We start from the raw sequence: 26,473 nt of genomic DNA, 5'->3' as shown, positions 1-26,473 counted from the left end.
TAGAGAGAAGCATGCTTCGGAGGCAAGGGTTTGAGAGGCAAAGAAACCATACCTACGTGAAGTCTTGTAGCTTACCCCTCGGGAGGTAGAGATCCATTACTCCTTAGCAAGATGAGAACGTTTGAGATCCCGGTTGTCGGCATCAGTGGGTTGTTTTCTCTTACGCAACCGGGACGCGACTCCCTGGTTTGACAGAGCAGATGTTAGAACATCACCAGTAAGATCGACAACAGGGAACCTAGTCGGCACCTCCCTTGGTGGAGAAGACAAAGAGGCACATGCCTCGTTATCCACCATGGTGACAGAGGGTGTGTGTAGTAACCCTCACTACAGAATAAAATTTCCTTGAAGAATTGATCCGGATGGGGATCAAAAAGGACAAAAGTTTCGGGAGATGAGAAGAAACTCGCTAAAAATAATTTTTTATTAAACAGAGTTATTGGAGTAGAGGAAAAATAATTAAATATTCATAGTGGAGGAACCATTAAGGAATTATTTAATCAATTGAGAGATAGTGGAGAGGAATATTGCCTCCCACTCGATTTTGTCTCAAGATAGTGGAGGAAGCACTAAGGAATTATTTTAATCACTCAAGAGTGTGAGTGGAGAAGAATATTCCTAGATGTCATCGAAAATGTGTGAGTGGAGGAGAATATTCTAGATTCCTTGGAGGAATTAGTGAGTGGAGGTACATATTCTTTGATGCCATGCAACTTAGATGAATGACAGCGTGACACATCGCCCCCTGAGGTGTCATCACCACACGCCTAAGAATGAGAACGCGACACCTCACCTTTTTGTGCATGTCCACTACTTCACTCAATACTCTATAAATAGCCTCATTCTTTCTTATTTAGAGAAGTAGAAAAAGAGAGGAGTGCTAAGGGCTGTTGAGAGTGAGAGAGAAGAGAAGAGAGAAAAGCTCTGGAGAATTGTTGTGAAGAATTTTCACCGATCAGTGGTTGCATCTGCGAAGTGGAGATCGAAGCTACCAAGGATTCCGGTGGTTCTTCAAAAATTTGTGAGTTTCAGGGAGCATAGATCTGAACTAGATTGGAGTGGCGACTCAATCTAGTATCAGTTTGCATGTGTATATAGTTGCATTTCTGCTTGATTTTCTTAGGTGAATTTCTTGAGTTTTGCTTGCACTTTGAGTTGGTTGCTCAGTGTGGGATGTACTCCATGGTAGATCTTATGCATGATTGCGGATCTGCATTGAAGATCTATTGCATGTGAGGTTAAGTGGTGTTATTTAGTGATTTATAAGTTCTTTAAGGCTTATAAACTTGAATACCCACTTTTGGTGAGGACTTTATGTGTTATAAGTTCTTTAAAGCTTATAAAAAAAAGTACCCATAAGGATATGGAAGGTCTTAATGTGTGGCGTGTGACAGGGGGGTCCAGCGGCCATAAGCACACTAAGATAGAGATGTGTCTGACCTTCACCGGTTGGTTACGACATGCATCAGACAAGGGTGTGGTGTTGCATGTCGAATGCTCGGAGAGACTTGGTTAGCTACCATGGGCGGAGCTCTACACGACGGTGTAGTTTATGAGGAAAGTCCGATTGCATGCCTAGGGTGGATGCAATGCGGGGAAAATGGGTGTTTGGCGAGAGGCAGCACATCTGGGCCCTAGTAAACTTGTTTAAAAATATTTACTTTTATTCAAGTTTGCATGTTGTAGATTGCTTGCATTTTGTTGCTTTTTAGCTTCTGTATGCATTGTCTGCTTGATTGATTGTTGTGTGTGATTGCTTGTTGTGTGTTGCATGATTGATTCCTTGTGATTTGGGGAATCTAATCTTCTGGAGGGACCCCTGGAACTAACTAAGTAATCTTAGACTACTTATGATAGTGTTTGTCCTGCAGGCAACAAGTAGAGGGTGTTAGAGGGCGTGTTGGACGATTGGAGCCCGGAAAGTAGATTTTTGTGCCTTTGTGTAAAGAAAAAGTATGTTATATTTTATAAGGAAAATCTGTATAATATTTTTGGCAATAGGCCTGGCCATAAACGCTATAAATATTTTGTTAAGACTTGTGAAATATTTTATTTAATAAAGAATCGGTTTTATATTCGAATACGAGTAACGGCTCATAGATCCTTGTCCGGGACAGCGCAACACTTGGGCATCGCGAAGGTATAAAGCCTAAGTGGTGTCTAAAGTGGTGGAAACCTCACCGATGGACCAGTCAAGGCCATAAAAGGGTTGAGAACCTAGGCCGGGTCGTTGTTGATAGTTTCCAAGTAGCGTCTCAGGGCCGTTTCAGGTATTTCCAGCCATAAAACGGTTCGGGGGCGTTACAACGATCGTATCAGAGCGTGAATATGATTCTTCGTTATACTCGTATTGTTTCATTTTTTTTCTTTTGAGTCAAGAGTCGCATAAGGGCACTTAGGAATTCTGGTTCGTTCAACACTTTAGGTAGATGGGATTAAATACCTTGCTATCCATGGCTGCAGATGTCTGGTCGAGGTTCGGGAGGAACTGGATCGAGAGACTCTTCACCAGAGCAAGAGGTAGGATGAGGACTGCCTTTCGGTCAGGAGGAGAGTTGGGGTCAACCGTTTGGGGCTGAGGAATGGGGTCTGTATTTCGGTGATGAGTCAGATTAGGATGTACATGTGCACCGCACAGCTAACGCGAGTGACATGTTTGGTTGGGATAGTCCCGGAGATACACCGAGGTATTCTCCGTGGGGATCAGTGCGGTATGAGACGCTGGAGTATGCGTATCCACGAACTCGGAAATACACACATGTTGAGCCATTTCCTGCATATTCAAATGCAGCGACGCCGAGAGAAGGGGAAATGAACCCAGAAGGAAATGCTGGAGGACAGACGTCGGAGACACATCAAACTCTTGCGATGATACAAACCTTGCTAATGCACATGATACAACAGCAACAGCAACAACCACAAATTCAAGGAGATCCACTAACAGATACGCCAATGGGACAATTTGTGAGGTTGGTCAAGATGATGAAGGATCTAGGTGTTCGAAATTTCAAGGGGGAGGCGAACACGGTGCAGGCGGACAGATGGTTACGGAACCTGGAGGTGCATTTCGATACGTTTGAATGCCCAACTGAGTATCGTAGGCGTATTGCAGTTAACCTTTTAGAGGAAGATGCAGGAGCTTGGTGGGAGATGGTGGCTTCTCGCTACCGTTATGTGTGGGTAACTTGGGAGACATTCAAGAAGGAGTTCGAGCTCAAGTATTTCCCTCATGAGTCACGTGATTGATTGGAGGAACAGTTCATAATCTTGGAGCAAGGTTATAAGAGTGTGAGGGCATATGGCCAAATCTTTAGAAGACTTCAGAAGTACTTGTACAATGGAAATGACGATGAAGCTTCGATGGTTCGAAGGTTCCTGAAAGGACTTCGACCAGAGATTTCAAGCCGGCTTCGAGCCATGACTTATGCGAGTGTCTATGAGCTTGAGGAGAGAGCTGTTAATGTGGAAGAGGAGATTGAGTAAGAGAGACTCAAGATGCTTCGAGAGAAGAGCAAGGATGGTGTACCACCAGGGAAGGTGGTGAATTTCGGAAGAATAACCAAGAGATCAACCGAAATAAGAATAGTAATCGTGGCAAGGGTGGTATGATTGTGAATCAAGGTGGATGCACATCGGTAAACATGGATCCAAGGGGATGTTACATGTGCGGATAGGTCGGACACTTTGCCTGATCTTGTCCAACAATTGTGGAAACCAAGTCCCCCAAACTTGCGTTAGTCACATGTTTCTTGTGAGGAGAAACTGGTCATTACGCGACCTCATGTCCTCAGAAGCCAGCGAAGCCAAACACCCAGCCTCCCAACCGAGCTGCGTCAGCGACGGCAGTTAAGGAACCCCCATCAAAGAAGCAAGCAACCCCTACTAATGTGTACGCCTTAGGAATAGAACCAGCCAAACCCTCTGGATCTCAAAAAGGTCCCATTACAGGTTAGTCTGGGTTCTAACTCCTTTGTGTGTGATTGTGTGTTTGGGTGTTGCATTTTTGGTTTGCATGCATATTTATTTATTCATGCGTTAGAAACATTACTGGTGGGTGGTAACCCCACGCATGTATTGTTGGATTCGGGAGCAACCAACAGTTTTGTAAGTCCCGAAGTGGTCGGGCAGTTTGAGAATGGGATTGAGGAGGAAGTGAACGTGATTGTTCACACAGCCGGGAATCAGTCGCCACTAAGGACCCGGAGGATGCTGAGAGCAGTATCAGTGGTTGTTCAAGATGTGAATCTTCCTGCGAATCTGCTTGTGATGCCTTTAGAGAGGTTCGAAGTCATACTGGGTATGGACTGGCTGTCAGGACACGAAGCTCCTCTTGACTGCAATAAAAGCAGAGTTATCTTGGAAAGGAGTGGGAGGACACCTCTGGTTTTCCATGCGGTCAGCCCTAGTAAAGGAGCTTATTTCGCATCAGTAATGAGAGTGGGAGACTCCATTGAATACTAAATAAGTTCAAAGATACAAAGTCAGAGTACGTTTTTGGTGGCTAGGGAAACCTTACAAAAGAAAACGAGATAAAAACTAAGATGTCCAAAACAAGATTTAACAAAATGTATAAATAGTAAAAACGCGTGAATCCCTAAAACTTAAAACGACAAGATAGAGCGTCGGTTTGGGAATCTCCTGAAGCATGTCAGACGGAGCGTCTTCCTGGCATACGCGATTTTGTCCGTGTGCGCCCAGTGGCTCGATAGGTGTGAGTAAGAGTGGCTCGAGTGGTGTGAGTAGGAGTGGCTCAAGTGGTGTGAGTGAAAATGGCTCGAGCATGGTCGGTGAAAAGTGCCTCGAGCTTGGTGTATACGCATCCACTAAAACGATGATAACTCTAGAACCACACCTTCGATTGGCTTGAAATAAACGGCATTGGAAAGATGACTCAATTCTCTACAACTTTGATGAAGACGTCAAAAGCTGAATCCCTAGACCGGTGGCTCGAGTGATGGCTCGATTGAGGCGGTTGAGGATGGCTCGATTGTGGAAGTTGAGGATGGCTCGATTGATGAGGTTGAGGATGGCTCGATGGATGCAGCTGGGAGTGGCTCGATTGGTGCAGCTGAGAGTGGCTCGATTGCGGAGGTTGAGCATGGCTCGATTGCAGAGGTTGAGCGTGGCTTGATTGCGGAGGTTGAGCGTGGCTCGATTGCGGAGGTTGAGCGTGGCTCGATCCTCTGCGCTTCCAACGTCTCCTAGACACCTGGAATACTCTGAAATGCACAATGTATGCAAGGATGATGCAGAAACTTCCTAAACATGCAAAATCTACGAAAGAGGTTCTAAAATGATGCAAAACGACTAGTTGTCCTAGCTAAATGCATGACAAATACAGGCTAAGGAGATGCAAAATATAGACATATCACTGCGATTCAAGAATGGCCGAAGCCTACAACCGTGATGGAAGTGTGGAGTTTCTTAGGACTTGCTGGTTATTATCGTAAGTTCGTTAAGGGATTTTCTTCGTTAGCAAAACCCTTGACGCGACTTATGGGTAAATGAGTTCCATTTATCTGGGGTGCGGAGGTGCAAGAAGCATTCGAAAAGCTGAAAGAAGCCTTGACGATAGCTCCAGTATTAGCTCTACCAGAGCCTAACCAACCGTATTCAGTTTATATGGACGCCTCAAGAGTTGGCGTGGGAGGAGTACTAATGCAAGGAGACAAAGTGAATGCATATGCGTCAAGGCAACTCTGGAAACATGAAGAGAATTATCCTACGCACGATTTGGAAATGGCTGCGGTGGTGTTTACGTTGAGGATATGGAGGTCCTACCTATATGGGGAGACAGTTCATGTATTTACTGATCACCAAAGTCTTAAATATCTGTTCACACAGCCAGATCTCAATTTGAGACAAAGAAGATGGATGGAGTTTATTGCCGACTATGATCTGAAGATTCATTATCATCCGGGAAAGGCTAATGTAGTAGCAGATGCCATGAGTCATCGAAGGGTCGACATAGATGTGGAAAAAGACATGGAAGCATTGTCTGAAGAATTTAAGAAGGGAAGACTATTCGCCTTGGAAGGAGAGTCTAGTGAGCCGTTAGGACTGCAAGCCGTGACGCAGGCTAGTCTTTTACGACGGGTCCGTGAGGAGCAACCAATGGATGAGAATCTTAAGAAGATTGTGGAAGAGTTGCGGAGTTTGGCTGGGCCAAACGCAAGTGGCTACCATTTGGCAGATGATGGTACGCTACTACTCAATGGGAGAATCACAGTTCCAAACCGGAATGGACTGCGACAGGAAATCTTAAGAGCAGCACACACTTCTGCTTTAAGCATTCATCCGGGAAGCACCAAGATGTACCGAGATGTTTGAAGGTATTATCATTGGCCTGGAATGAAACGGGAGATAGCCACATGGGTGAGCCAGTGTGACTCATGCCAAAGAGTAAAGGTGGAGCATCAAGTACCAGCAGGATTGCTGCGTAACCTACCTACACCGTCGTGGAAATGGGAGTCGATCTCGATGGATTTCCTCACGGGATTACCCACAAGGCCGGAAGGGCTAATGATGCAGTTTGGGTGGTGGTTGATCGTTTAGCTAAGGTCGCTCACTTGGTTGCGGCCAAGAGTACTGATCAGGCCGTAGACTTGGCAGAGAAGTACATCGATGAAATTTGAGACTTCATGGTGTACCAGCCAATATATTATCGGATCGCGACCCAAAGTTCGCATTGATATTTTGGCAAGAATTACAGCGAGCACTGGGAATAGATGTTTACATGAGTACGTCATTTCATCCGGAAACAAATGGGCAGACAGAGATGACAATCCGGACCATAGAAGATTTGATTCGACTATGTGCGCTCGATTGGTCTGCAGATTGGGAAGGTAACTTACCTCTGATCGAATTCTCCTATAATAATAGTTATCACTCGAGTATCGGCATGTCCCCGTTCGAAGCTATGTACGGGAGACCACGCAGAACCCCTCTTTGTTGGACGGAGGTAGGGGAGAGGTTGAGTTTTGATCATGAGATGATCGACAAGATGACAGAGAAGATCCAGTATATTCGGGAGAATATGAAAAAGCCCCAAGATCGTCAGAAGAAGTATGCCGACCAGAAGAGGCGTGAGGTGGAGTTTGATGTTGGAGACTAAGTGTACCTGAAGGTCATAGCCCAGAAAGGAAAGAGTAGATTTGGTAATGTTGGAAAGTTGGCGGTAAGGTTCATAGGTCCTTACCAGATTGAGCAGAGATTTGGAGAAGTGGCTTATCGTCTAGCCATGCCGGAAGAAAAGCAGTTGCATAAGGTCTTCCATGTGTCTCAAATCCGGAAGCATGTTCCAGATCCTAATGCGATTGTGGAAGAGCCAATTCAGGAATTGAAAACCAACCTGACATACCCGGAGGGACCAATGAGTATTGGTGAATGGCAGACTCGGAAACTAAAGAGGAGAGAAATTCCGCAGATCCAAGTGTTTTGGGGGAAAAAGAACCGAAGGGTGGCAACTTGGGAAGACAAAGGGAAGTTCTGAGCCAAGTATCCTCAATTCTTCACCAAGGAAGAAGATGAGGCAGTGCCATCAGAGACCTTATAGAATTCGGGACGAATTCTAATAAGGGGGGGAGAATGAAGTGACCCTCACTACAGAATAAAATTTCCCTGAAGAATTGATCCGGAAGAGGATCAAAAAGGACAAAAGTTCCGGGAGGCGAGACGAAACTCGCTAAAAATAATATTTTATTAAGCAGAGTTAGTGGAATAGAGAAAAAATAATTAAATATTTATAGTGGTGGAACCACTATAGAATTATTTAATCGATGGAGAGATAGTGGAGAGGAATATTCCCTCCCACTCGATTTTCTCTCAAGATAGTGGAGGAACCACTAAGGAATTATTTTAATCACTAAAGAGTGTGAGTGGAGAAGAATATTCCTCGATGCCATCGAAAATGTGAGAGTGGAGGAGAATATTCTTGATTCTTTGGAGGAATTTGTGAGTGGAGGAGCATATTCTTTGATGCCATGCAACTTGGATGAATGTCAGTGTGACACATCGCCCCTGAGGTGTCATCACCACACGCCTAAGAATGTGAAGGTGACACCTCATCTCTTTTTGCATGTCTCCACTACTTCACTCAAGACTCTATAAATAGCCTCATTCTTTCTCATTTGGAGAAGAGAAAAAAAGAGGAGTGCTAAGGGCTGTCGAGAGTGAGAGAGAAGAGAAGAGAGCGAAGCTCTGGAGAATTGTTGTGAGGAATTTTCGCCGATCAGTGGTTGCATCTGTGAAGTGGAGATCGAAGCTACCAAGGATTCCGGCAGGTTCTCTTGGGTTCTTCGAAAATCTGTGAGTTTCAGAGAGCATAGATCTGGACTAGATTTGAGTGGCGACTCAATCTAGTGTCAGTTTGCATGTGCATATAGTTGCATTTCTGCTTGATTTTCTTAGGTAAATTTCTTGAGTTTTGCATGCACTTTGAGTTGGTTGCTCAGTGTAGGATGTACTCCATGGTAGATCTTATGCATGATTGCGGATCTGCATTGAAGATCTATTGCATGTGAGGTTAAGTGGTGGTATTTGGTGATTTATAAGTTCTTTAAGGCTTATAAACTTGAATACCCACTTTTGGTGAGGACTTTATGTGTTATAAGTTCTTTAAGGCTTATAAACAAAAGTACCCACAAGGATATGGAAGGTCTTAGTGTGTCGCGTGTGACAGGGGGTCCAGCGGCCATAAGCATACTAAGACAGAGATGTGTCTGACCGTCGCCGGTTGGTTACGACATGCATCAGACAAGGGTGTGGTGTTGCATGTCGAATGCTCGGAGAGACTTGGTTAGCTACCATGGCCGGAGCTCTACACGACGTTGTAGTTTATGAGGAAAGTCCGATTGCATGCCTAGGGTGGATGCAATGCGGCGAAAATGGGTGTTTGGCGAGAGGCAGCACATCTGGGCCTTAGGAAACTTGTTTAAAAATATTTCTTTTTATTCAAGTTTGCATGTTGTAGATTGCTTGCATTTTGTTGCTTTTTAGCTTCTGTATGCATTGTCTGCTTGATTGATTGTTGTGTGTGATTGCTTGTTGTGTGTTGCATGATTGATTCCTTGTGATTTGGGGTTGGGATGGGAATCTAATCTTCTGGAGGGACCCCTGGAACTAACTAAGTAATCTTAGATTACTTATGATAGTGTTTGTCCTGCAGGCAACAAGTAGAGGGTGTTAGAGGGCGTGTTGGACGATAGGAGCCCGGAAAGTAGATTTTTGTGCCTTTGTGTAAAGAAAAAGTATGTTATATTTTATAAGGAAAATCTGTATAATATTTTTGGCAATAGGCCTGGCCATAAACGCTATAAATATTTTGTTAAGACTTGTGAAATATTTTATTTAATAAAGAATCGGTTTTATATTCGAATACGAGTAACGGCTCATAGATCCTTGTCTGGGACAGCGCAACACTTGGGCATCGCGAAGGTATAAAGCTTAAGTGGTGTCGAAAGTGGTGGAAACCTCACCGATGGACCGGTCAAGGCCATAAAAGGGTTTAGAACCTAGGCCGGGTCGTTGGTGATCGTTTCCAAGTGGCGTCTCAGGGCCGTTTTGGGTATTTTTGGCCATAAAACGGTTCGGGAGCGTTACAGTGTGAGAATGGGATTCTCCGGATCCGGAACCGTTATAGATGGTTCCTCACGAGGCTCATACACGACAATTGCAGTGGTTAGGTCAATCGTCACATCGGGTGACAGTAAAGGTGATGATGATGCCGGACTTGAAGGATCCTCATCCAAACTCGAGTGGTAGATCGGGTGTACCAGGCACTGGAATCCATTGAAGATTGATTTCTTGGCGATTAGAGACTAGAGCAAAGAAACAAGAGAGACGAAGCAATATAAGTCTAAACGATAAAGGGTTGAAATCGCTGGAGAGAAGAGGAAAATGTCAAAACCCTAGTTTCTCCTTTTATAAAGCTTCGACCGTCCTAATGGGCTGCACACACTCGGCCCAAAACAAAAATTGAGGCCTTGAAAACACTCAAATAACCCATTAGTGCGCACGGCTCTTTTCCTTTTTTAAAAAAAAAACAAAACTTTATCAATTCATCTCATCAATGATAAATCACTAAGCAATCACAAATCTAGTTTTACCCTTTTTTCAAGCTTAATAGACTCATACACACGGTTAAAGAGCTGCACAGCCATTTATTGTGAACATGTATACAAGGACCCAGATCAAAGATAACACCATATGCTCCTTGTTTTCTTTTATAACCATATACTATTCAAGTAATAGAGCAAACTCCATACCTGAGCTATGTCAACCACATGTTCAGAATGCCTACTAGGAGCTATCACACCCTTTTGAATTGTTGAAGATCATGCGCTTGATGCTTGTCGGTAGTCTTTCACACTGGCATACCTTTAATTTGTAGATCCATTCCAACATGTTATGGCAGCTGGAGATTATCTCTTTGAAGAGTGCACCTCTTTTGTCCATATTTTTTTTGTTTTTTGTTTTTTTTTTAATTATTTTTTTTATATACACTTCCGATGCAACTGAGACTTATGTTTGTTGCCTCACAACCCCGTGTATCAGTGACATCACTTGACTTTTCCATCATTGATCCCAGATCAACCATCTATCAGGAACTTATTCCTGATGATGTACATGCACGTCTCTTCACATCTCTTTGACCTCCTTAAAATCATGACAACATTTCACGGGGTGGACAGACCGGCATGACAGGCAGCTATTTACCACAGTTTCTTTCAGAGTGTTGATCTTCTATATATTTCAGGATTTACATGATCTGTCCTAGCATATGTTCCTGTCTCAGATTAACACAGCTCAAGCAAAGCATTAATACTCACAGACACCAACTGATTTTCTCATATTCACAATTCTGTTGAAATCCAAAGGCTTGGTAAGCAAATCAGCTAACTGAAATTATGTGCTCACATGATCAATCTCAATCAGTTTTGCCTCTACAAGATCACGAATAAAATGGTGTTTAATGTCAATGTGCTTAGTTCGTGAATGCTGAACAAGATTCTTAGATATGTTAATTGCACTCAGATTATCACAATGAATTAGAAGAGTATCAGAACCCATACCATAGTCAGCAAACATTTGCTTCATCCACAAGAGTTGAGTGCAGCAGCTCCCTAAAGGAATGTATTCAGCTTTAGTTCACCCTGGGCGTTCGGCGATAACCGGACAAACCGAACCGGACAACCCAAAAATTTTGGTTATCGGGACAAACCAAAGAGAGGGAGCATAACCGTTCGGCTAAATTAAATTTGATAATCGAATTTCGGTTCGGTTTGGTTCGGTAATCGGACCGATCGGTTTATGAAAAACCGCATAAGTATATAACCCTAACCGTATGTGTTAACCCTGAATTTCTCACTTCTATCTTTCTTCGATACTGCAGTCCGCAAGATGCGATTCTGAAAGCGAGAGAGAAGTTCATCAGCTCCGATCTAATCTCGTTTATTCTCCTTCATCAACTCATCTTCTTCTACTTCTACTCTTCTAATCGGTTCTACTACGGATACATCTGCGAGCTACAGCCTAGAACAGCCGAGAAATTCGTAAAGTAAAGGTCAATAATTTCGTTGTTCTTTGTTTTCAATTTCTTTGTGTTCTTTAGTTGTTTTTGGTTGTCAATTTGGCTATTTCGATTCGTTAGCAACATTTCATAAAGAAATTGCAACCCAAACCCTAAATTTTTTGAATCAAAAAATTTAGGGTTTGGGTTCCAATTTCTTTCTTAAATTTAGGGTTTATCTTCTTTTTTTGTTCTTCGTAGTCAATTAATATCGCCGATTCGATAGCAACCGATTAGGAAATTCAAAATTGAAACTGAAACCCTAAATTTTTTGAATTAAAAAATTTAGGGTTTCGGTTTCAATTTCATTTTGAAATTTAGGGCTTATCTTCTTTCTCTGTTCTTCGTAGTCAATTAGTCTCTTTTATTTGTCAATTAGTCTATCATTACCATCTGATTAGGTTATTTAGGGTTTATGTTATATTTACTTTATTTGTGATCTTGTTTCAGTATCTGTAACTTGTATTGTTAATTGTTATCTTATTATGAGCTAATGAGAGCTGTAAAATCATTTGTAAATGGCTGATGAGAACGACAAGGAGCCTACAGTTCAACTCGGACAAGAAGATGCAACTGCAGATGTTGCAGCGAATGTTGCATCTGGAAAGAAGAGTCCAAGACCTGCATCTGGTACTGATAAGCCACTGAAACCAAGAAAGAAGTATGCAAAAAGAGCTCCGGTTTGGGAACATTTTCTGCAAAGGGAAGGAGATCATGCGAAGAGCTACTGTAAGTATTGCGCAGCAGAGATAGCTTGTGATACTAAGGCAGTAGGTACTAGCCCGATGATAGGTCACATTAATAGATGCAAGCAGTATAAGGATTGGGTAGAAAAGGAAAAGCAGAAGGTTATAAGCAGTGATAACAATGGGAATCTGAAGGTCATTAAGTATGACCCGATGTTGTTTAGAAGATCAATTAACGAGATGGTAGTAGTGAATGAGTTGCCACTCTCATTTGTAGAGTCAGAGGGATGGAAGCGGTTCTGCTTCAATGTCTTGTCGATGTACAATACAATCTCTAGAAGGACAAGTACTAAAGACATTGTGGCGATGTATCTGCAAGAGAAGGCAGCTCTGAAGAACTTGTTTAGTAAAGAAAAACAAAGGGTTTCTCTCACTACGGATATATGGACGTGTCCTACCACTTCATACAACTATACATGGTGATCACAGCTCACTGGATTAATAGTGAATGGGAATTGCAAAAGAGAATTCTAAGCTTTAAGGTCATCACGGATCACAAAGGAGACACCATAGTAGGACAGTTGATAGATTCCTTAGATGATTGGGGAATTGAGAAAGTCATGGTGACAGTCGATAATGCGAAGAACAATGACAAGGCTTTGGATGCTTTTAAGGTTCAGTTGAGGCTGAGAGGAGAGGATGCATTACTTAGAGATGGTGACTACCTACATATGCGTTGCTGTGCACATATCCTCAATCTGATTGTCGGCGATGGTTTGAAGAAGGTAAACCATCATATTGTTGCTATTAGGAATGCAGTGAAGTATGTTCGGTCATCATTCACTAGGTTGAAGTCTTTCGCAATGAGGTGTGACACAGGGAAAATGTGTAGAGGGAGTTTGCCACTCGATGTTTGCACACGCTGGAACTCAATGTATCTGATGTTGAGTTCTGCTTTGAAGTTGCGGAAGGTTTTTGAGAAGATGGAAGCTGAGGACAAGTTGTACTGTGATTATTTTGAGGAAGAGGATGAGAAAACAAGGATAAACGAGTTGGACCGCCGACTAATTCTACTTAGGAGGAAATTGCGAGGTTGGACAAGTTTCTGAAAATATTATATAAGTGCACTTTGATATTCTCTGCTTCCAATTCAGTTAGTTCCACTGTCTGTTACAATGAGATTGTCAACATTGAGAGGAACCTGATGAGCAAGTGTACCAGTCCTGATGAGGAGATCAGAAAGCAAGCTCATGTTATGAGGGATAAGTTTGATGAGAAGTATTGGGATGGATTAGGAAACATGAATCCGCTAGTGATTGTGGCCAGTGTCTTTGACCCTCGAAACAAGATGAAGTTTGCTTCTCTCTGCTTTGATCAGCTGTATGGTAAGGAGACGATAGAGTCTAGGCACCTCAATGCGAAAGTTTCAGATGTTATGAAGAAACTGTATGAGCATTACAGTTACAAGCTGAGCACACCAGAAGCCATCGAAGACACCCCAGATTCTCAGCCAGAGTCTAGCGTCTTTGAGTTATTAGATGATGAAGATTGTGAGGGGATACTTGCAATATTCGACAAGGTGGTTGGGTTGAAGACTTCTGCAGATAACTACAATGAGTTACAATAGTATCTAGCAGAGAAACCTGAGCCGCGAGTAGAGAATAAGTTGGGGATGCCTTATGATGTTCTCAGTTGGTGGAGACGTAATAGCCCAAAGTATCCAGTCTTGTCAGAAATGGCTAGAGATATTCTAGCAATTCAAGCCTAATCGGTTGCTTCAGAATCATCTTTTAGTACAAGTGGGAGGGTCTTGGATCCTTACAGAAGCTCTTTAACTCCTTACATGGTTGAGGTTTTGTTGTGCACCCAACAATGGTTAAAGAGTTCGTATAAAGGAGGAGCAGCCATAGCAAACTTGGCCCAGATGTTGGAGGAAGTTGAATTCTTTGAGTCTCTTGGCAAGTTTAACTTCACTCGGTTTAGTTATCCTTTCAAATCTTTTGATATCTATAAGTTTATTAATTTTTTGCATTTGTTTTCTTGTGTAGATACTCAGAATCCAATGGAAGCTATTCATTAAGTTTCTTCATAGTATGACAGGTATGATTGTGGTTCTGTCTAAGTGTTCATATAAGTTTCGTTTTTGTTGTTGATTAACATTGTTTTTGTAATGATTTTTACAGGTAGGAAGCTGCGTATTTTATCCATTTGATGTGGAATGCAGCGTTAACAATGGATGGTATATTACTGACTTTGAAGATGCTCTTTTGACTATTTTTTGATGCGAAGTAGCATGCTTTTGTTGATGGATTGGTTTTTTGATGTAATGCTAGCTTAAACTAGATACAATGCTAGCTTAGAAGCTTTTCTAATGGTCTGTAAGGGTTTGTTATAGTCTGTACTAGTAGCTTAAAGCCTTTAAACTCATTAACACAGCTTTAATCTACTAGTACATGAACTTAGAAGGTTGTGTTTTGGTGTTTACTTCAGAAAATTTCTAATTCGGGTTAAATAACCGAATTAGAGATTGTTTTCGGATGCAAAATTAAATCAGGTAACCGACCCGATTTACCTGAGTACCGTCCGAACCGAACCGTATTTCAATTTAAGTTTAATGCGATGAAAGTTTAAAAAGCCCGAATTAGAAAAAAACCGAACAACCCGACCCGAACAACCCGTTTCCGCAGAACGCCCAGGGTGAGCTTCAGAAGTTGACAGTGAGACACTATTATGTTTCTTGCTATGCCATGATATCAGGTTGTTGCCCATGAAGAAGCAACCACCTGTGCTACGGCGATCATCAACTGAACCAGCCTAATCCGCATCACAGTACCCACTTAGACTCGTGTCAGTATCCTTGGTGTAGTAGATATCGAAGTTCATTGTTCCCTTGATGTAATTGATGATTTTCTTCACTGCCAGTAAGTGTGACCTCTTGTGTTTAGCTTGATACCAAGCACAGATGCCCACTGACAGACATATGTCCAGACGACTTGCTGTCAGATACAACAGGCTTCCAATCATTCCCTTGTAAAGACGTTCATCTACATTCTCCCCTGACTCATCTTTTGAGAGTTTGTCATTTGTGCCCATGGAAATCTTGGATTCTTTACTTTTGCTTAATCCAAAGCGTTGTATCAACTCTTTACCATAGGTGCTCTGGGACACAAAAATTCCTTTAGCTGATTGTTCCACTTGCAGACCTAGAAAAAATTTCAGTTCTCCCACCATACTCATTTCAAGTTCCTGAGTCATGCTTTCCATAAACTGATTCACCAATGGCTGAAAAGTAGACCCGAAGACAATGTCATCAACGTAGATCTGAACAAACATCATCTCATTGTTGGTATTGAGAACAAACAACATTTGGTCAACATTCCCTCGAATATATCCTTGATCTATGAGAAACGTCGTCAACCTTTCATACCATGCTCTTGGTGCCTGCTTAAGACCATAAAGAGCTTTCTTAAGTCGATACACATGCTCAGGATGCTGTGGATTTTTAAACCCTTTGGGTTGCTCAACATAGACTTCTTCTTGTAGTATTCCATTCAGAAATGCACTTTTTACATCCATCTGATGGAGTAAACTTGAGAGCACAAGCCATTCCGAATAGAAACCTGAGCGATTCTAATTATGCTTCATATATTCTCATAAGAGAAATATATTTTTGATTTTAAAGATATTTCATTATCTTTAAATCTCATATAACACATATAGTTATTGTTTATGAATAAACAAAATTAAATAAACAAACTTAAATTCAGAAAATAAAATAAGAGCTATAGCCTTATATATAAGAATTTAATAGACATATCTTTTCTTTGATCGTAGCGTAGGCAGAGCCTATCATATATAACGATCAATCCGGAAAAGACAAGGCTTTTTCTTTGATCATGAATGAGGCAGAACCTCTATATGTATAACGATCAATCCGGTTTGTTTTTTATTTGATCATGAATGAGGCAGAACCTCTATATGTATAACGATCAATCCGGAAAAGACATAGCCTTATATTTGATCGTATAAATGGCAAAACCGATCTTTCTGGAAAGGACATAGCCTTTTGTTAGATCGTGATGGAGGTGTGAAGCCTACCATGTCAAATGATCAATCCAAATATTATCTAGCTTTATATATGATCATAAAGGAGGCAAAGTCTACCATATATCAAACAATCAATTTGGATATAACATAGCTATATATTTGATCACAAAGGAGATAAAGCCTACCACTTATAACGATCAATCCAAAAAACGACATAGCCTTTATATTTGATCATATCGGAGGCATAGCCTTCCATTTTTAAGGATCTTTCTGGAAAAGACATTGTCTTTTGTTAGATCTGGAAGGAGGCAAAGCCTACCATATATAATGATCTATCTATCCCGAAAAGACATACCATTTAGTTGATCGTAAAGGAGTCAGAGCCTACCATATATAACGATCTATCTATCCGAAAAAACATAGCTTTTATTTGATCGTAAAGAAGGCAGAGCCTACCATATATAACGATCTATCTATCTAGAAAAGACATAGCTTTTATTTGATCGTAAAGGAGGCAGAGCCTACCATCTAACGATTTATCCGAATATGATTTAGTTATAGATTTGATCGTAAAGGAGGCAACGCCTACAATTTATGACGATCAATCCAGAAAAAGGTATAATTTCACGATGTCTATAATATTTATGTTCTATAAATATAAATCAAAACAGTATAAATTTACTTACCTTGTAAAAGCTCCAGCAGTAAAGACATCGTGCTGTTAACGTGTTATAAAACATAACGTAAAATATAAAATTATTATATTATATATGTGTATGTATAATATATACATACTATAGAAAGAGAGAGACGAGAGGTAAGTGAAAGAATTCTTCTCTCTTACTCTTATTATTACATCTTCTCTCTTATTCTCAGTGCCGGCCCAACCAATTTTGCTGCCTAAAGCAAAAAAAATTTTTTTTTGCCCATTAATAAACACTAGAAAAAAAAAGTTACAAAAACTGGTACACACAGGCTCGAATTTGTAACACTGAAGGAGTATACAGGCGTACCGAACCACTATACCACCACAACTTTTTGAAAATTGATGCCCCTTAAATCACTAATATATTCTGGTGCCTAAAGCTCTTGCTTTACGGGCTTTAGGTCAGGGCCGGCACTGCTTACTCTTCTTCTTTTGTTGTTCATATATTTACAAGTGAAGGAAAGCACATATATATAGGAGTTTAGTAAATGGATAAGCATGATCACTAAGTAACTTGGGGACCAAGTTTAGAAGATAAGATCAAAGTGATGGATAATCACTCTTATGATTATCCATTTATAACAAAATTGACGTAAGCAATTTTTTATTATCATTTTTTCATAAAAAAATTTGAATAAAATGTAACAATTTTGTACATTTTATAACAAGTGCAGCATTATTATTGTATTTTTTTATTTCAAATTGATTAATTATGAAGTTCATGAAGTTATTACTCATGGGTTTTGTCTGTTAAGCATAAAATTACGGTATTATTTGGTCCGTCGCGGATTTATCTTACTAGTAGTTTTGTCAAATATTTTAAATGGACGACGGTTTTGTCATCTACTTATAAATATTATTTTGTTCATGTGATCTTGCGCGATAAGATGCGCGCGGAACCATGTTTTAGTGTTTTTAGTTTAATCATTTTTGTTGAATGTTTTTTAGTTGCTTTTGATCATATTATATAATAAATAAAATAAATTTTTGAGAAATACTTTTATTAATGTATTAATTTACAAATATGTTCCTTTCATCTATACATTTTAAAAGTACTCTTTATTAATTTTAAAATATTATAAAGTTTTATAAGATTTATAAAGTATTTTTATATAGTAACTGAAACAACCCGACCTGATTTTTTTAATAATGATAATATAATTAAATACCCCATAATTTTTAAAGACAGTCCAAACAATAAACCAACAAAAAATCAGCATACATAACGGAAGACATATCAAAACCAACTCCAATATATTAAAATACAATATCAATCATAACCAATATAAACCATCAACCTATAATGCTTTTAAACCAGGATCCAACAACAAAATACCACATGCATTACCTGCACCATAAACACAATGAGATGCGTGAATATTACCAGAAATACCCAGTCATTGAATAGAACACCCAATAACACATTCACCACACCTATACATCATCACACAAAACAAATCATACAATCCAATAGCTTATATAAGCTTTTGGTCACGCACTCACCTTAACAAGTGATTCACGAAAATAACTACAACCAAAAGAGAAGCTCTCCAATATCCAAAAACAACCAAACTCACTCCTACAACCAATCACAACAACAAACAAACATTGAAAACGAACCGTTAACTTTCCAATCTCTCCGGTGAAAAAAGGGTCTAGACGTCCAGACGCTTCCCACAAAATTTCAGCACGACTAGATCTCAAATGAAACCGCAATCGATCCTGAAACACCCGCTGGTCTCAATCCGCGATTGAGAAGAAATGTCCCACGAAACTGCTGATATCTCATAGAATATTAACTCAAATTCACTTATGTAAAAAAGAGAGTGTACGAAAATCTCTTAGCTACAACCCTACCAAAAATCAGTACCTTTTGAAACGATTTAAGCAGTCGGATCCTCCTTTTCCCAAACCCTGACGATTATGTTCCTTCTCCTTCTCTCTAAGACAAAGCTCTTTGATCTCTTTCTCTTTCTCCTTCACACCAAATCGACCAAGACTCTCTCTCTCTTTCTCTGAGACTCCCAACATCGACACTCCACCAATAGAAAGGAGGCGACACATTAAAAAAATCTAGGGCTTTTGGTTTAATTAGATTAAACTATGATAAAATTAAACCAAAATTAATTAAAATCTACTCCTTTGGTTTGATCAACACAACCCAAAATATAATCCCGGAACATAGATGTTACAGTAACTATTATGAATTCGACAAAACCAAAAAAAAAACTACAACATATTCGAAGAATCTGTCCCAATAGTCATAAAGTTTTTAAAAGTATTTTAAAGGATTTTAAAAAGTTTTAAAAGGTTTTGAAAAAGTATATATATATAATTTTACAAATAAAGAAAGCTTGCATATTTTTTTATAAGTTTACACACATATTTGAATAAATATCAGATTTTTAGTAGCATATTTTTTAGAAAATGAGAATTTCTGAAAAATGGTATTGAAAAAAGTATTTTTGAAATTTAATTTTCCCTACATAAGATTAATATAAATATATGTTGTGGTTTGATGTTTCAAAAGGAATATATATCACTCAATTAATAAAGAAAAAGTGTGTTAAACATCTTTCATATGTCGTCAAACAATCATTACAATTAATTCTACAATACTTGTTGTGTTTTTAATGAATATCTATCTTAATATTTTTGGAGTACATTTTTGTGTCATACTCTCTTATCTTTGTATCCAAACAATTCTCAACTAAATTATTTACAATTCTTACAACCAAACACAATTAATTCCTTATTTGATAATATTAATTTCCTAAAATCTATCTACCTAATTTAAATCAATATGTTAGATTAAAATATAATTCTCCTTTCACTTTTATTTAATCTTATATTTCATTATTTTAATTACTATTTAAAAAATAAAATTAATAAAAATTTTGATTTTTTCAGCATATGATGTGATTTGAAATTTTATAAACAGATATATATTTTAAAAAAAAATTTTACTATATTTGGAGTAAAATCCACATATAGAGCTCGGAATGCATTTTTGGAGTACAATAGGGTGCCATCACTATTTGCCAACTTCGAGTCGGATTTTTAACTAAAATTAGAACCGATTCAATTATCTGGATCCTCCTTAAGATTGCCGAATATTTTGGGTCCATCTTTAATCCATAGCGTATTTATTTACATCCAATTAATGAGAATTATTGTCAATTAATGCCCATTGTATCTTAGGAAAGATCTAATTTCCATGCTGAATTTCTAGGGCCGAGTTTGACAAAAAGAATTGATAACACAAATTATGTAATCACATCCTTATAATATAGCAACTAATTCAAGATGAATACATCTTAGGAATACATCTTAGGAAATATCTAATTTGCGTTTAATAAACGATTACATATTTGGTAAGATCTTATTAGCTTTAATTGTACACTATTAATCCAATAATATCAATTGAGAATCATAATAAGAATATGTCATATCATTCATTCCTAAATCATAAATAACCAAATCGTAAAATGTATATTCTCAACTTACGAATCAAGAGTTTCTACATACCTACAACCGTTAATATATATGCAATTCACCCATCAACTACAAACACCTCTAAACTATTACAGCATCATATCAACAAAATAATATACCCGTGGTGTACCACGGGGTAAAATCTAGTTATGGTTAGTAGCAAACTACACAGATTTAGGCTATAAAGTCAGTTTAATGATTTGGTTTCAATAAACCGACACAGAAAAATAATCAATTTATTTAATGATTGGATTTGAAACTATGTAACCGAGCTAATTAAACCGATATCTGAACCACACTTAACCGAATTTTCATACGTTTCAATTCGGCAGAATCTAAGCCAAACAAAGAAAACCAAAAACATAGAGAACTTAACCGTTCATCCAGAATAAATCGAATGCCCATGAGTCATAAGAAATTAGGCTACTATACTTGTGACTTGTGAGTGTTTAAAATATTTGTTGAGAGTAAAACATCCCTTAGAAAAACTTTCCACGTTTTGTATGAAGTCTATATGACTGTATAAAAACTAAAAAAAAAATGCATCAACTGAATACGGATACCGCGTTAGCTAATAGCTAGTCATGTGGCAGACTGGCAGGTGGATAGGATAGTCTACTTCTCAGTTTTTCATATGAGCCATGCATGTGTGGGTTAGTTGATGCAGTCTTTGGTAGATTCTTTAATGGCGCAAACTCAAACTCACATGTCACATGATTCACATCGTAGGTAACCATAGCCGGATAGAAAAAAATTATCCCAAACACCGGTGCTCGGTCTTTTTTTTTTTTTCTTTTTTGCAATTACCTTATAATTCATCCCCTTTTTCATAAAAGGGAAGTACATGACTTATTTTTGGTAGACCATATAATAGTTATATAGGTCATTAGTTGGTTATAGAATTGACATATTAATAATTTAAGTATAACATTTGATAATATTTTGATATTTACGGGTCTACTTTGATTACTGTTAGATCTTATATCGCTTATTTATTCAATTATTCATAATTAATTATTAATAATAGCAATAGCAATGAATCCACTTTAAACCTAATCGGAAATAATAATAGCATTTGAAGGAATAAAAGATGATATACACAAATGAAACAAAATATTTTAACTCGAGAAATCTTCCAAGTTCGGTAACCCTAAACATAAAAACTGTGATTTTTATTAAACTAAACAATATTTCGATCTTACCTAACAATATATATCCTACTTCTATATATTGTTTAAGGAAATTTAACAAATTTAAATATCTCCCGACTTAAATAGGATTAACTCTAGAGACCCCTTTGACGGTCAAAAATATTCAAAATTAAAAATACCACTTACACATAGTCTACACAACTTTTTATAATAGATATATGAGTCCAGTCAGTACATAATTTTTTTTAGGCTATATAATAGATATATGAGTCATTAATTGGTTATAAAATTAAAACATCAATCATTTTAGTTGTATTTAAGTGTATCATTTGTATAATTTACCTTTGCGGGTTTGCTTGATAATCGAGATTCGAGATCGAGATTTATAGGGTTCGCTTGATAATCGAGATTTATAGGGTTCGCTTGGTAATCAAGATTTTTTTTTTTTTTCAAACATTGGGTCACAACTGGCCAGCTTATTAGCCAAATTCCTACATTCGTAGGAGCCGGGACTTGATCCCAAGTGTTATAGTGCCTTCTACAAATGGACTTACCTTCTGCCACTGCATTAAGGTCACTTCACTGGTAATCAGAATTTATAGGGTTTACATTTTGCCATTTTAATAAATATCATATCTAAAAGTTATTATTTGTAATATCACAATTTAAAGTTATATGTACTTCTTTCCTCAGAAACAAATGCATATCTTATTTACATATTCTATTATTATTCACCAATTAAAATGTAGTTAGTTTTATGATAAAATAAGATAAACTTATAATTCGGTTTAAATGTAAAATATCAAGGTTATATGATGATATTGTTTAATGCTAAAAAATATATCAAATAAAAATATTTAAATTTGTCGTATAAAATAAAATTTAACCCGTGCTATAGCACGGGTACTAATCTAGTACTATTGTAATTTCCTATTTAAAGCTCGTGTTTACTAATCATTCACTACACTTTATTCTGCTGTTATGTTTTTTTTTTTTTTTTCTTTGCCATGTAATGCAATAAACATGACAGTTACTTATTTCCGGTAACTAAAAACATCATCATTCATCATTCATCACCCTCACATGTTGGACCTTACACATTCCCATGATGTTCTGTATAATGTAATTGCAATGCAAGGCAAAACATCTCTCTCCCTATTGTCTCTCACCATAAAAATTTAAAGAAAACAAATAAAAACATTAAAGAACTTTCACTACCTACCACTTGATACCTCCATCTCCTCTTCTTCTCTTATTACCTTCCACCAGATCTCTCACTGCCCACATTTCAAAGTTTTCTCCTATTTTAAAAATATTTTCTTTGTTTTATTTTCTCCTCTTCTTCATATTAAACCCCCAAACTTAATATATTCGTTTCAATTGTCTCTATTCACTGGCTGGCCCAGAGTTTTTATTTGGATATACAGTTTTAGTGTAGTTGTTGTAGTTACATGACAGCTCTTTACAAGCTTAGATCTCCACAGCCCTTTCGTTATCCTCCTTCCACATTGACACTTGCCTTCAGAAGAGGGCCAAAGAAAGGTCTTGTCTCTTTGTCTGAGCTGTTCATTTTCTTTATTTCTTGCTTCTTGGATTTGCTTCTTTACCGTTTTTCTCCTGATTTTTTTCTAAGTGTTTTCTTTCTTTTCTCAAAGCTGGATTATGCCTTTGGTTCTAGGATCTGGAATTCTTTCTTCTTCAAGATTAGTAAATGGGTGTTAATTCTTATAAGATCTGAAATATCAAGATCAGGTAATTTAACATTAAATTCTTATCTGCTTTAGTACTTACTCTGTATGTGTTGTCTGTTTATATTTATTTAAGACCAACATTATTGTTCGTGTTCTTTAATATGTACTTGAGTTTAGCTACTTCTGTTTGTCCTTTTGTGTGTTTTCCTGGGAATATTTTGTCTCTCTGTGAGTAAATTTCAATGTGGATAAACACTGGACCACAAACACAAACTTGAAGACTCTCTTCATTAATCTCATAGCATTTCCATGTATAGACTTAGACTGTGTTTATTATTTTGGAAATTTATGTAAAGGTTAGGAAAAATATGGGAGGTGACTTGAAAAGCCAGCTATCTAGAGAGAGCCCTGTCTTTGGACTTAAGGTTTGGGAAGTAATAGGGATAGCTGTTGCGTTGCTGATCATAACCATCCTCTCGGTTCTTTCGTTTTGTCTCACTTCGAAAAAGAAATCAAGAAAATCGAAAACCGGTCTTCCCGTCATCCAAACTCCTACGGTGTCCAAGGAAATCAGAGAAGTGAGAGTTGAGCATGTCTCAGCAAGTAACTTTGCTCCTGGTGAAGGCATTCTTCTCACTATTCAGGACAAAAATAACAAAGACGCAGAGAAAGTAATGGTTCATTTGGATATGGGGAAGAAGAGAAGTAGTAGTGGCCGGTCAGGCTCGTTTCATCATTTAGAGATCATAGATAAACATTCTGAGTCGGCTTCTTCATCATTGTATAACGTTGCAACTCCATCTCCATTGTCTGGTTTGCCAGAGTCACACCTTGGCTGGGGACATTGGTTTACACTGAGAGATCTTGAAATAGCAACTAACAGATTCTCAAAGGAGAATGTGATTGGTGAAGGGGGTTACGGTGTTGTCTACAGAGGAGTGTTGCTCAATAGAACTCTTGTTGCAGTTAAAAAGATTTTTAACCAGTTGTGAGTGATCATTGTTACAAGAATTTCAATTTCTTTTTAACATTTTTTTGTCGTTTTGGGTTTAGTTTGATTGATTAGTTTTGTAGGGGACAAGCTCAAAAAGAGTTTCGAGTCGAGGTTGATGCTATTGGTCATGTGCGGCACAAGAACTTGGTCCGGCTTCTTGGTTACTGCATTGAAGGCACACACAGGTAGGTGAATATTTTTCTAAACTTTGGGGAAAGAAGCCAAATATGTGAGTTTACTTACTAAGATCAGTGGAGATTGTTATTAGGATATTGGTTTATGAGTACGTGAACAATGGAAACTTAGAACAATGGCTTCACGGAGGAATGAGACAGCATGGATACCTAACTTGGGAAGCTAGGATGAAGGTTCTCATTGGCACATCGAAAGCGTAAGCAAGCAAGATCAATCGTTTAATCTGTTATGAAATTTCTTCTTCTAGTATACTGATCAATGATATATCCTCTGTATAGTCTTGCATATCTACATGAAGCAATAGAGCCAAAGGTAGTGCATAGAGACATCAAGTCAAGCAACATACTGATCAATGACGAGTTCAATGCAAAGATTTCAGATTTTGGCCTTGCCAAGTTACTTGGCGCTGGGAAAAGTCATGTGACAACTCGGGTGATGGGAACATTTGGGTGAGAGGCTTATAAACATTTAAAGCAATCAATCAAGAATTCTTTAATATCAACCCTAAATGCTTTTTGTGGACGTTTTATAGGTACGTTGCTCCTGAGTATGCAAACACAGGGCTGTTAAATGAGAAGAGTGATGTCTACAGCTTCGGTGTTGTTCTCTTAGAAGCAATCACAGGACGAGACCCTGTGGATTATGGCCGTCCTGCTCATGAGGTAATAAACTATTTTCATTTGGTTTAATAAGTTTCAGAGTGAACCAACACCAGGGTATTGTAGGTGAACCTAGTGGACTGGTTGAAGATGATGGTTGGAACAAGGCGATCAGAAGAAGTAGTGGATCCAAACATAGAGGTTAAGCCGCCTACAAGATCCTTAAAACGAGCCCTTTTGACGGCTCTAAGATGCGTTGATCCAGATTCGGACAAGCGGCCGAAAATGAGCCAAGTTGTACGTATGCTTGAGTCTGAAGAATATCCCATTCCAAGAGAGGTTAGTGTACTAACATGTGATTTATTCGAACATAGACCATAATAGATGTTGGTTATAACTGGAATTATGTTTCTTTCAGGACCGAAGGCGTCCTAGAACGCGGGAGGGGAGTATGGAGATAAACTCAGACACTGACATGAGTACTCCAGTTTCAAGATCACAGAGCAAGAGACAGTAATCTGAGTAATTTATCAATCTGCGTAAGCTTTCAATGCGCTTCATGATTATGATCTATTCTTTGAACTTGTTCTTTTGGATTTTGTGTTATTTTTTACTCGTTTTGAATTGAGATGATGAGTAGAGCATAGAGGATTGTTTGTACATGGAAACTTGGTTTGTATTTGGAGCTCCTACATCAAAATAATATATTGTTGTGTACAGTATTATTGCATGAGCTCTTCAGACTCTACTCTACTAAAGTCACTTGGCAACCATTGAAAGCAAATTAGCTCACTAACCATAATAATCCATCCACTCCAAAGACCAAGTGTTGACCAATACGATCAAGTATCCACTACGTTGTCCTCTAAAGTAGTACAAATTGTTGTGAATTATAACTACAAATACATTTATATGTGTTTGTAATATTTTATGAAATGAACAAGAAATAATCAAGAGAGAGAGAGTGATGTAGGGACGAGAGAGAGAGATTGGGAAGTCTTTTTCTTTTGATCAAAGACAAAAACTATATATTTTTTACACTCTTACACAACCCCTTATTTATAGGACACAACAAAACACATGAGTCACTACCCTTTAGTTTTAGTAATGACAAGTGGAGAGATGTAGTGACAAATGTTAACACTTCAAACATTACATAGACAAGTGTAATGCCATGTGTCTTGTGATGGATAATCACACTTATTTCATAACACAAATAATGTATTCATTTATCTTGTTTTTCTTTAGGGCGTAAAAGAAAATTTTAAATACAAAACATAAAACATCTGGTCTCGTAGCTCAGTTGGTTAGAGCGTTGGTCTTATGAGCCGAAGGTCGCG

At 38.4% G+C, this 26,473-nt stretch overlaps 2 protein-coding genes and 1 non-coding gene across 6 annotated transcripts in view; all 3 read left to right on the top strand.

Moving 5' to 3' along the window:
- Positions 12,088-13,882, top strand: LOC104789493 (zinc finger BED domain-containing protein RICESLEEPER 2-like). Its single transcript, XM_010515184.1, has 3 exons — positions 12,088-12,661; positions 12,745-13,347; positions 13,410-13,882. Exons 1-3 carry the CDS (start codon positions 12,088-12,090, stop codon positions 13,880-13,882), a joined length of 1,650 nt encoding a protein of 549 aa, XP_010513486.1.
- LOC104787433 (probable receptor-like protein kinase At5g18500) lies at positions 22,882-25,858 on the top strand. 4 transcript variants are annotated; one of them, XM_010513017.2, is made up of 9 exons: positions 22,882-23,196; positions 23,333-23,406; positions 23,707-24,333; positions 24,420-24,524; positions 24,608-24,730; positions 24,813-24,983; positions 25,067-25,196; positions 25,260-25,472; positions 25,552-25,858. In XM_010513017.2, the coding sequence occupies exons 3-9, from the start codon at positions 23,714-23,716 to the stop codon at positions 25,648-25,650; spliced, it is 1,461 nt and encodes a 486-aa protein (XP_010511319.1). In that variant the 5' UTR covers positions 22,882-23,196; positions 23,333-23,406; positions 23,707-23,713; the 3' UTR covers positions 25,651-25,858. The 4 variants fall into 4 exon arrangements, with proteins under 4 accessions (XP_010511319.1, XP_010511317.1, XP_010511316.1 ...); XM_010513015.2 differs by having other exon boundaries at positions 22,884-23,196; positions 23,702-24,333; XM_010513014.2 differs by having other exon boundaries at positions 22,884-23,196; positions 23,310-23,406; positions 23,702-24,333.
- The window catches only part of TRNAI-UAU, a 158-nt gene continuing 106 nt past the window's right edge, over positions 26,422-26,473 (top strand). Inside the window, exon 1 of the tRNA in view lies at positions 26,422-26,459. This is a non-coding gene — a tRNA (tRNA-Ile). The remainder of the gene's footprint in view (positions 26,460-26,473) is intronic.

Source organism: Camelina sativa, chromosome 5 (assembly GCF_000633955.1).
Source record: "Camelina sativa cultivar DH55 chromosome 5, Cs, whole genome shotgun sequence".
Lineage (NCBI taxonomy): Eukaryota > Viridiplantae > Streptophyta > Magnoliopsida > Brassicales > Brassicaceae > Camelina > Camelina sativa.
The sequence above is the reverse complement of the archived record's forward strand: the minus strand, read 5'-3'. Positions and strand labels throughout refer to the sequence as shown.